The sequence below is a fragment of the Sceloporus undulatus genome, chromosome 2 (genome assembly GCF_019175285.1).
Source record: "Sceloporus undulatus isolate JIND9_A2432 ecotype Alabama chromosome 2, SceUnd_v1.1, whole genome shotgun sequence".
In the NCBI taxonomy this organism is placed as follows: domain Eukaryota; kingdom Metazoa; phylum Chordata; class Lepidosauria; order Squamata; family Phrynosomatidae; genus Sceloporus; species Sceloporus undulatus.
In genome coordinates this window covers 323,409,989-323,422,100 of record NC_056523.1, presented here as the reverse complement: position 1 = coordinate 323,422,100, position 12,112 = coordinate 323,409,989, and the positions used below count along the sequence as shown (strand labels likewise).

The window sequence follows — 12,112 nt, the reverse complement described above, 5'->3', positions numbered from 1 at the left end:
ACAAATAAATGTTCTAAAGGTCAAATGAAAGCTTGCTTCCTGGGAGGTAGTGTCATGACTAAATAAAGAATCTGTATTGCTTGTTCAATGTATCTTTAAATTTTTGTTCCTTACTCTCACTACTATGCTGTCTTACCTTTTGATTAATCTATACTAGGCATGGGCAAATTCCCCTCTCCCACAGGTCTGGTCAGATTGCATGGACTGATGCAGCTAAAATTCAGTGGTGAAAGTAAACCAACTGCACCTCTGGTCTGTTTAGGACTCCTCTTTCCTTTGAAACAAGATGCACGAGAGCAATCACCTTACTCTTAAAGACAACTGAATTTCCAGGAGTGTGATTCTCTTTTAGAAGGTGGCTCAGGCCTTCCACTCCACCTTGTTTTAAAGGGGAGAGAAGACCATTATAGATGTGTAGCTGCCACTGCACTACCAAATTCAATGCCAGTTGAAACAGGAGAAAAAAGAAGAGGGTCTACACTCACTGTGGCACATACGTTGCCTACACATATCCTACACTAGAGCTTTTCTCTTCCAAAATTGCTACATTTCACTGTAAAAAGTATCATACAAACCCTTGTTTTTTAATAGGAGAAATGATTTTATATTGGAGTGGAAAGACTGAGATAGGTAAGAACCAAAGGATTTTAGAAGGCAGGTAGATGTGTTTAATTATGACAAAATAACATGAAAATAAGGTTTAGAGTTAAGCAGAACTTTTCTTCAGATTTATTTGATTGTGTTCCCTCTCTAGGTAGCCATTTCTTGTGGTAGGGTCTTTCCATATATGAATGTAATGCAGATAGTAAGGGCTTGTGTGGGATTAAAGGGATAAAAGTGGAAGGAAACTCTAGGATAAGTGTACATTTTATGTACGGATATACACACCAAATAAGAAAATCCTTTGTGTGAAAGAAATATGAGGAACTCTGTACCTAAGGAGCCCGATAATAATTCATATGTGAAGAACTTTCTAATGAATCCCCTGCAAAAATAGATAACATTGGACCAGAACAGACCACCCCAAAAATGGCAGCCTGGCAGCAGCCTGTTTCCCTCCAGAGGGATGCCACAGCAGCCAAATGGTTCGATGCCTCTCTAGAGTAAAAAGAACCTGGTGTCACGTAAGCAACACACAGAGACATGTATATGCTGTGCGTCCCATATGTCAAGATGGCGGCGCCCATGTGGACAGGACGCTGCCATGATGCCTCTGCCATGCTTTGGTAGGGTTACGGACCTTGCGGTTGGTGCACGGTCCCCAACCCAGGTATCTGCATGCCACTTCAGGACCGTCTGTCCCAGGACATTGTCTGTTTATGCAAACTCAAAATCCAATTGTTATTTTTAAGGGTGGCAGTGGTGGTGACTGCATGCTGCTTCTTTTTATCCCTTTCCTTTCAAGGTCTCTTAAATTTCCTAAAACTATAATTAGTAATGTTGATTTAAAGAGCAATTCATGATGGTCATTTTTCCCCAATTACAAATGGGGGATAGGGAGAGAAGTGACTTTCTGAAGATTTGGGGGATCAGAAGAAATAATGTTTTCCCTCCTTTTTTGTCTTCTTCTTCCCAGGTTTATGAGAGGCTGCAAAAGCATTCCACTGCACACTATAGCCCAGACCTACAACAGGACTTCACCAGTGACACCTTAAAATCCCGGCACCAGCAAAAAAGCAACAACCAGCATCATCTAGACTGGTCAATGAGCTCTGAGTCAGGACCAGCTTCACAAGCCTGCTTCATTGCCCCAGAGACAAACCGAGAAGCTGCTAGTTCTACCAAGATCCCTGTGTCAGAGCCTGCTGTATCTTTCAGCAAGTCCCAAGCTAAGAAATCAAATGCCAGCAACACATGGGGTCAGTTGTCAAGTAGTAATAACAAAGACCTTGCTGCATGCAGTGCAGCCGCAGGGTCAAACTCTCATGGTGTAACTTCTCAGCCGAACAATCTGGCTGATTGCAATGGCTTTTCACCGCTAGTAAGTCAAGAGGGAGGGGTACAAATGGAAGCCCTTGATCAACCCACTGGCAGCACAAAGAAGTCCAGCAAAAAAGACACAATCAACCAAACCATCCAAAACAACGAAGTAGAATGGGTGAAAAATGTTCAGAAGTCATTTGAAGCCAAAAGCCATGAGAACGTGGAAGGAAAAAAGGAATCCAGTGCAACCAAACCATCGCCCCCAAAGCAAAGCCCAAACTTGGCTATCAGTTCTGAAAATGATGCCAGTCATGTTCGTATTACTATACCAATCAAGACTCCGGCAGCAGAGCCACCTGGTCACAAGAGGAAGAAACGGCAGTCTGGAAAAACCGCTGTGGGCAAGAACATCCCAGAGAAAAACCCACTTTCCGGACATCCTGTGAGCAATGATGTAGCCAGTAGGACTAACACACAAGCTGAGGTATGCAGGAAAGATCTCCAAGTCACAAAGCAAGGAAAAGGTACAGAGTGTGAGTCTCCATTGGTACGAATGGAAAACAATGAGGTAATCAATAAATCTCTCACAAGCAACACCACCAGACTCAGAAAATCCACGGTTGTAACATCTGCTTCAGTGACAAATGGTACCCTCACACCCAGCAAGCAGCCAGAGGTTCAACACCCAAAGTTTGCGGCCAAACGACGATGGACTTGCAACAAGCCTAAAAATATAGTCCGTGAACCTTCTGTAGGTCCCTCTGAGAAACTGATGGTAGAACCTCCTTCAGCTTATCCCATAACTCCATCAAGTCCTCTGTATACTAATACTGACAGTCTGACTGTGATTACTCCCATCAAGAAAAAGAGGGGACGACCAAAGAAACAGCCTTTGCTCACTGTTGAGACTATTCATGAAGGAACATCCACCAGTCCAGTTAGTCCTATCAGCAGAGAATTCCCTGGTACAAAGAAAAGGAAGAGGCGAAGGAACTTGGTGAAGTTGGCGCAGATGGCTCCAGGAGAGGATAATTCTATCAGCGAGCTAAAATTTCAGAAAAAGGTAGGCAAGCTTGGTGTGTTGGATAAAAAGACCATCAAAACCATCAACAAAATGAAGACTCTCAAGAGGAAGAACCTTTTGAGCCAGATCCTATCCTGCTCCAGTAACATCGCTTTGAAAACAAAAACACAGCCACCAGCCAGCACAGGGGCTCCAACCATTGATGCCAGGCTCGGGAAGCAAATCAATGTGAGCAAGAGGGGGACTATCTACATTGGCAAGAAAAGGGGACGGAAGCCAAGATCTGAGTTGCACCCTCAATTGGAAGAACCGAAGACAGCCATCAAACATTTGAGGCCTGTTTCCAGCCAGCCAGAAAACCCAGCAGTGCCTTCCACCTTGCAGTCACTTGTGGCATCATCACCAGCAAATGTTCATCCGCTTTCAACACAGTTAGTGGGTACTAATGGCAACCTTAGCCCTGCCAGCACTGAAACAAATTTTTCAGAGTTAAAGACTATGCCAAACCTACAGCCTGTCAGTGCTCTTCCTACAAAAACCCAGAAGGGAATACATGGTGGGACTTGGAAGTTATCCCCACCCAGGCTTATGGCAAATTCTCCTTCTCATCTTTGCGATATAGGTTCCCTGAAGGAAGTCACACTGTCTCCAGTGAGTGAATCCCACAGTGAGGAGACCATACCCAGTGATAGTGGTATAGGAACTGATAACAACAGTACTTCTGATCAAGCGGAGAAAACTTCAGAATCGCGCAGGAGGTACTCATTTGATTTCTGCAGCCTGGACAATCCAGAGGCTATTCCATCTGATACCAGCACTAAAAACAGGCATAGTCACCGGCAGAAGCATCTAATTGTCGATAACTTTCTTTCTCATGAGACTATGAAGAAACCAAAGCACAAGAGGAAGCGGAAAAATCTGCAGAACAGAGATAACCTCCAGTTCCTGGCAGACTTGGAAGAGCTCATCAGCAAGTTCCAAGTGTTCAGGATTTCTCACAGGAGCTACACATTCTACCATGAAAATCCGTACCCCAGCATTTTTAGGATAAACTTTGATCACTATTACCCTGTGCCATATATCCAGTATGACCCATTGCTGTATCTTCGCAGGACCTCCGACATGAAGTCTAAGAAGAAGCGTGGTCGACCTGCCAAAACCAATGACACCATGACAAAGGTGCCTTTCTTACAAGGGTTTGGTTACCCTATTCCCAGTGGGAGTTACTATGCACCCTATGGAATGCCTTACACATCAATGCCTATGATGAATCTTGGTTACTACAGTCAGTACCCAGCTCCTTTGTACTTGTCCCACACCCTCGGAGCAGCTTCCCCATTTATGAGGCCAACTGTGCCCCCTCCCCAGTTTCATGCAAGCTCTCACATGAAGATGCCCAGTACTGCCAAGCATAAAGTTAAGCATGGTGTTCATCTGCAGACACCAGTAGGGATGGGTCTTGGGGATGTGCACTCCTCACTGACTTCTCCAAAGGTTGCAGGGACAAGCATACCCAGTGGACGACTTCACAAAAGGAAACACAAACATAAGCACAAACACAAAGACGAGAGGATATTGGGGGCTCACGATGACCTGAGCAGTCTCTTTGCTAGCAAATCCACTACCAGCTTCTCTAGCCATTCAGTCAATGAAAGATTAAATGTCTCAGACAAAGACCTTTCCTTGCTGACTGAGAAAAGCAAACATAAAGAGAAGCAGAAACACCAGCATTGTGAAACTGGGCACAAAGGCTCCAAGAGCAACTTTGAAGTGGATACCTTGTCTACGCTGTCGCTCTCTGACACCCAGCAGTGGGTGCAGAGCAAGGATAAAAGTGACTCGAGCAATGATCCTGCTGACTCCTGCATGAAGAGGTATGCCGGGAATACAGAAAACAGTGCAAGGTCTGAGTCCCTGGATCTGTTTGGTGAGATGAATTCCTTGAGTGACAAGCGGGACAATGATGGGAGTGGAAGCAAAAGGAGGAGCTTTGAAGGTTTTGGGACATATAGGGAGAAGGACCTACAGAGCTTCAGAGCAAGTAGGAAGGATAGGAATTCCTATGATTCCTCAGCTACAGGTAAGAGTCTGCATAGATTTACCTCTCCCAGTTCAGTTTGCCCACCATGGCCATTTTGATGATTGTTATTTATTGACTGCATTTGTAGACTGCAATTCTGTCAAACTGCTTAATCACTTATTTACAATATAAAATAATAGCTCACAGTTGAACAGACACAATGTATAATGGGGAAGTGATGGGGAAGGGAGAGGAAAATAAGCAATTTAAAATAGCAGTTCCTTTATATCTGTAATAATAGAAAAGGATTGGGATCTATCTTATAGAACCTTAACTCCAATAACATTAAACTAAGATACTTAGCACATGTACTATGAGGACCCTACAGGTATGCACAGAGCCAGTGTGGTGCAGTGATATGAGCATTGGGCTATGATTCTGGAGTCCAGGGTTCAAATCTGCTCAGACATGGAAACCCACTGAGTTTTGCCTTAGGGTAATCATAAATCAGAAATGGCCTGAAGGACCATGTCAGCAAACAGGTGTGCACCTCAAAGTTTTTTGGAAATCATGCCCTGTGAGGAAAGACTTAATGAGCTGGGTATGTTTAGCCTGGAGAAGAGAAGGTTGAGAGGTGACATGATAGCCATGTTTAAATACTGGAAAACATGCCGTATTGAGGATGAAGCAAGCGGGCTTTCTGCTTCTCCAGAGACTAGAACATGGAGCACTGGGTTCAAGCTACAGGAAAAGAGATTTCACTTAAACATTAGGAAGAACTTCCTGATGATAAGAGCTGTTCAATAGTGGAACACACTGTCTTGGAGAGTGATGGAGTCGCCCTGTTTGGAGGTTTTTAAACAGTTGGTGGATAGGCATTTGTTGGCAGTGCTTTTATTGTGTCTTCCTGCATGTCTGGATGGTCTCTTCCAACTCTAGGATTCTATGGTTTTGAGGCACACAGGAATTAATTTAAATGTGTCCATGTGTTTAAGGCCTGCAGTCTCCTCTTCAGTCACATATCAACACAGAGTTTGAAGCCAATGGAAAAGTAAAATGTATAAAGCTCCACATCCCTATCTCCACTGTAGGGGCAGTCCCCTCCACTTGAACACCGAGTCCCTCACTCAGACTATGTAAGGACAAGGTGCCAAACTATGGCTTTAATCAGACATCCCCCTTAGTGTAGCATAAATACTTGTGTACACCACCACAATGCTACACAAGCCCCATGCAAAATAGCATCATTACACAATATATGTCCATGACTCTGCACAATACATGATGCACAGCCACATTAGCTGGTGGCGCAGTGGTTAAATGCCTGTACTGCAGCCATTCACTCGAAACCACAAGGTTGCGAGTTCAAGACCAGCAAAAGGGCCCAAGCTCGACTCAGGCTTGCATCCTTCCGAGGTCGCTAAAATGAGTACCCAGACTGTTGGGGGCAAATTAGCTTACTTGCTAATTAGCTTACTTGCTGTTCACCGCTATGATCTTTGGAATAGCGGTATATAAATAAAACAAATTATTAATTATTATTATTATAGGATGCACAACTGCAATGTGTAATCATAATACCAAATACAACTTGCAAACTCAAATTCTCCTCTGTGCAGTTCTGCTGTTGCAAGTATCAGCAGAATATATCCATTGTGCAATGTAAATGTTTGGCCCACATGTGTAGCATGACTTATGTGTGAATATGTCCCTAAGTGAATTCTGGCCTTTCGACAGTTTTATAACATTGCTTGAAGAATTATGTATATCATAGGAAAAGCTATTCCAACCCTTACAAAGCTGAATAGTTTTGCTAGATGTTATGTAATGAAATTACATAATGAACATGTGGCTCATCAGAATGCAGAAAAAAAGATCTGGGACAGGGGAGAAGCAGAATGGAATGGCCAAATGTATGGAGAGACCAAATTTCTAGTTTCTGCTTGCTGACCCTGAAATTTTTATGAGGGGAAGTGCTCTTGAACACTACACTGAGCTCATCCCATTTCAGTTTCCTAGTGGAATTAAATAACTCAAACATTTGCAAGTTTTCAAGTGATAAAACCAGATAGTTTTTACACATGCCTTGCCTGATTTGGTGGATGTCATAATGTATTTCCATAAGGTGATGTTTAAAGGCCATTAACATTTGTAAATATTTGGCTCTATATCCTGGCCCAGTTTCTGCATGTTCGTCTCCATATCAATTTGCCCATTGCACAAGTCTTCTACAGGTAATCTCATCAAAAACATAACAAGAATCATGTTAGATCAGACCAAAGGCCTGTTTAATACAACAGTCCATTCACACATTGACTAGTCCCTTGCTGGTTGGGAAATCTACCAGTAGGACATGAGTGCAACTATATCCTCTGTCTCTTGTTCCCAGGCAACAGATTTGCAGAGGCATTATGTAGCCATTCTTTCCGGCAGTCATCCTTACTTGCAGCTACTCATGCCCATCTCCTTCATGAATTTATCCATTTACCTTCTAAAGATGATTGGCTCTTGTGGCTGTAACTTGGATTGTCGAACAGTGTACTGTTGAAGAATGTCCTTCATCAAATAACATATGACAGTATGGGATCAAATGAAATTTGGTAAACTTCTCAGTGGCCATGCTCCATCTGTAGAATAGTTTCCCTATGGTCATATATTGACAGTCCTTCTGGTTCTAGTCATATATTGTCATCCTTCTGGTTCTAGGCCAAGGATGGGCAAAATACAATGCTCCAGATGCTCTGGACAGGCAGCTAAAGGCACAGGAGTGTGAGGGAAGAGAAGGGACAGGCATGCATCTGTTCCTCCTCTTCCTCCACCTCCCATCTCTTTGCATGCCCTCCAAAATGTCTTTGTGTGCCAGAGAGGGCATGCGTGCCATAGGTTCGCACCACAGCTATAGGCAACGACCTTTATTTCCTCCAGGTTTCTACGAACTTAGAGTTAAATGTTCTGTGTTTACCACCAACACTCCTTTTGCTTGTTTGTTTCTTATATTGGATTTTACTATATGCAGTCTACTCTGGTTAATGTTATTTAATGGCTAGGATAAAGGAATGTCCAGAAATATGGGTTACTGGTACAATTAAGTAGATTGTCAATGCAACTGGGGTGAGACTTGTGCACTGGGCCATTTGCACTGCACTTTGCTCCATACAGAGGCAGGTGATAGGCAAATAAGAAAACCATATTACAGGTGGAATGATTTAATAAAGTATGTTGTGGCCTTGCATTTTCAACACTGAAGTTAGGGCTATTGATGAATGGGGTACATGGTGCTCTCATTCATAGCATCACCACAAGTCAGAGCCAACTTGACAGCAAATCATAACAATTTGGTAAGAAGCTCATAAATGTTATTTTACAGAGCTGGGACAGGGAGTGGGTGGCCCACCAGATCTTGTTGAATTGCATGTCCCATCAGCCCTCATCATTGACTATGCTGACAAAGGCTGATGGAAGGAACAGCCTGACATCTGGTGAGCTAAACATTCCTATCCCTTTGGCATAAAGAGCCAACGTGTTTTTTCACTTAACTTACAGGCTATCACATGTTCATTGGTTCATTGGTAAGGAGATAGAGATATGAACATGGTTGAAAACTTCAAAAGATAATGGTTCCATAGGAAAATATTAACTTTGTTTATGCTGATTCCTTTGATGTCATGGCATATGAAGTAAAGAGAATGGCTTAGCAGATTGTCTGAGGTTTGAGGTATCTGGAATCATGTCATTGTGTTCCTCTGGGAAATTACCTTATTGGAGGAGGAGAGGCTTAATAGAGAATTTCACATCATCCAGAAATAGAGTTTGAGGTAATATGAGCCCAGTGATAGGGACTAAAGAATTAAAATAAATTAAGTTATGAATTATGTTGGCACTTTGCTAACAGAAACGGGCAACTTTATCAAATTTATATTTGAATGACTTAGGTTGGAATTTCATTAGTAATGTTTCTCCAGAATTGACTTATTAATTAAGTTATTAATTAATTAAATGAGCCATTGTGCTAACAAATTTTGCATTACCTGGTTGGTCTTTTCCACAAAGACTAGTTCTCTTGATATTCTATAAAACTACATTTCACTCCCCCCCCCCCAGTCCTTGAAGTCTGGGGAATTATAGGTTTAGGTTACAAGCAGTTAGGGCAGCTTGGAGTGGGGCAGTAGTCTTCTGTGCATATAGGTGGTCTTCTTTGTGTTCAACACCAGCTGCTGCAAAGAAAATTTGAATTTTGAAGCCCTCAATCCTGAGATTTTCAGAATCAGAAAATATGAAGGGTTAAAGAGATCATAAGGCAAAGAGAAAGGAAAAGCAAGATATGAATTTTGGAGGGATGGGTGAGAAACAGGACCTGGTTAAAGTTCTTGTAGGTGTTTTATTCTCTCTATCAATACAGGGACTGGTGAGGTTTCACTTTTATTCTGATAAGGTTTTTAGTTTAGTTGTGTAAACTAAATTTAAAAACCAATTTAAAATTAATGTAATTGTTACAAATGTATGTTGCTTTCACTGTAAATGCAATTGGATTAGGGGGGGTTATTTTCCTTTGTTTTTAATTTATTAATGGTTAAATTTATGTGTTACCCTGTCCCAATAACGTTCCCATCATTGCATGAGCCATCTGTAGTCACATGGAGAAGACATTGTGAGATGGTTTCTCCACTTCCTGCCCGAACATTTCAGCATGGGAAGGCATTTTAATCAGTCCACCACAGACTCCCAGAAGTCTTGTGGTGTCAAAGTGAAATGCCAGACCACACTGAAAAGGCATAACTTGCACTGTAGTCCTAAAACCTCTTCTTATAGGTCATTTCTTTATTTAACCATTTATTCATTCATTCATTTAACACTGACAATCTAATGTTCAGTCAAAACTAGGATAATACATATTCAAAGAATATGTTCAAAAGGAAAAAAGATAAAAAGGAACAGAAAGAAGAAGAAAAAGGAAAGGAAAGACACATATAAAACATAATAAGGCTCTAATCCCCCATACTAACAGTAATGAGCAGATAGATTTTAAAAAAGAAACATTGTTCTACCATTACGGATGCAACTAAGTAAACCTACTAGAATTACTAATAACCATAACCACAGATTACTACATTGTTAGGTTTCTTGTTGCTCAAAAAGTCTGTAAACAGTTTCCAGTCTTTCAAAAAATAAATAAATCTTAAATTGGCTTATCCTTTTGAATTTATGTTAGGGGTGAAACAGACTGCCCAAAAATGTTGGATTTGGGCTTCCGCAGAGCTGCATGCCATGGCACTGCAGCAGCCGCATGCTATGGCCACAAACCACTGCAAAGCCAGCCCTAATAGGAACGGAAAAGATCTGCTCCTATTTGGGCCAGCAAAAAGCTGGTTTTTCCGGCCCCGCTGCAGCACCAAGCCAGCTTCCTGGCTCTCGAACAGCATGTGGCATGTAAACACCATGCCCCTGGAGCATCATGAAGCCAGCCACATCTGGTCAGCGAGGGTAACTTCCAGGCAGTTTGGGGGTGTGCATTATATAAATGCCATGCCCCTAAGCTGCCTGGAAGCCAGATTGACCAGGCCATCTCTTTCAGCCCTTAGTCTGGCTGTTTCAACTAATTCAGCCACTTTAACTATCCATTATTCCTTTGTTGGTGCTTCAATCCCTTTCCAAGTTTGAGCAAACAATGTTCTTAGGTGCATTGACACCAGTGATTCCCAAACTCTGGTCCTTCGGATGTTTTGGACTTTAATTTCCAGAAGCCTCAACCATCCTGGCTAATAGTATGGAACTCTGGGAGCTGAAGTCCAAAACACCTGGATGGCCAAAGTTTGGGAGCCATTGATCTGTGGTGGTATCAAACGGCATAGGGATCAGCATGTACATTTTCTATGTTCTACATTTTATGGTGCCTTGTCCTCCTTTGTGGTGAGGACATCTGGTCACCTTGCCCAAAATATCTTATTAAGTATACACAAATAGTCCACATTCTGGAAGGGGAATTCCAAAATCCAAAACACCTCTGGTCCCAAGCTTCTTGGATAAGGGAGACTCACTGTAATGCCATCAACTGAATCCAGCACACACCTTTGTGTTGATATAGCCTGAACTAATTCATCCTCACTCTCTCTTAACCTGCTCCTTTCCACCACTGCTGCATTCAGGCCCAGTCATTTTTGCAATGCCAGGGAGAAAAGGGGACCCTGTGTTGTAGTTGCTTAGCAACTGCTACATACTGAGTGTGCAGACCAGCCACCAGAACCGCTATTCCACTTACCCTATCACTTGTCCTGGCCTTGATTATTGAGAGACAAAAAGAAATGAAAGAGCAAACTCTTCTTCCTAGCTTGAAATAATTCCATATAAACCTCCCATAGGTCACCATGATCCATCTAGCCAAGGTCTCTTTCTCTTCAAAAACCAACTCACACCTCACCTACTTGGGTATGAGTCTCCAAATATAAAATACACACACAAAAAAAAGTGTCAATTGTGGATGATGTGTGTGTATTTCAACATCAGCTTTTCTCTTTGGCTGGGAATGAGTTCTTTTTTTCACATTTAAACCCACATGTAGGATTTGAGAGACAGGGTGGTGGTGTAGTTTGAGTGTTGGACTAGGACTGCAGGAGGCCGACATTTGAATTCCCACTCAGCCATAGAAATGCACTGGGTGACCTTGAGCAAACTGCATTTGCTCAGCCTTGAAGGAAGGCAGTGGCCAACCTCTAAAAACTACTCTGAAACTGCAGGACATGTTTTCCATAAGTCAGAGTTGACTTCAAGAAATAACAACAAAGTATTTGTGAGGCCCCATTCCCACTTACAGATAAATCAGTGTGTGATCCAAATTGATGGATCGATTTGACAATAGAGCGTGGTTGCCACTACATTTGCGCCAATCACATTTTTTCCCATTACATTTGTCCCAATTGCATTTTCCCTCTCCAAAATAATCACTTGTTGTTCCCATTCACAAATAAATCATTCAAAATTATTCAGTTCCTGACAGCCGAAGGGGAAAATTGAATTGATTATTATCCGCATGTGGTTCACACTTGTGCAGATTCAATTTATTGAAAAAGAAGCAGAAAAAAAATCAGTATCAAAAAGATGTGGGTCTAGCACATGCCTCTCCCTCGGAATCGCTTCAGAGATTTGGATTA

At 42.2% G+C, this 12,112-nt stretch overlaps 1 protein-coding gene across 4 annotated transcripts in view; it reads left to right on the top strand.

Moving 5' to 3' along the window:
* The window catches only part of SETBP1 (SET binding protein 1), a 386,679-nt gene that overhangs the window by 285,535 nt on the left and 89,032 nt on the right, over positions 1 to 12,112 (top strand). For all 4 annotated transcript variants that reach the window (XM_042450073.1, XM_042450074.1, XM_042450075.1 and 1 more), the window contains exon 3: positions 1,577 to 5,027. In XM_042450073.1, coding sequence (XP_042306007.1) covers positions 1,577 to 5,027 — 3,451 coding nt within the window. The remainder of the gene's footprint in view (positions 1 to 1,576; positions 5,028 to 12,112) is intronic.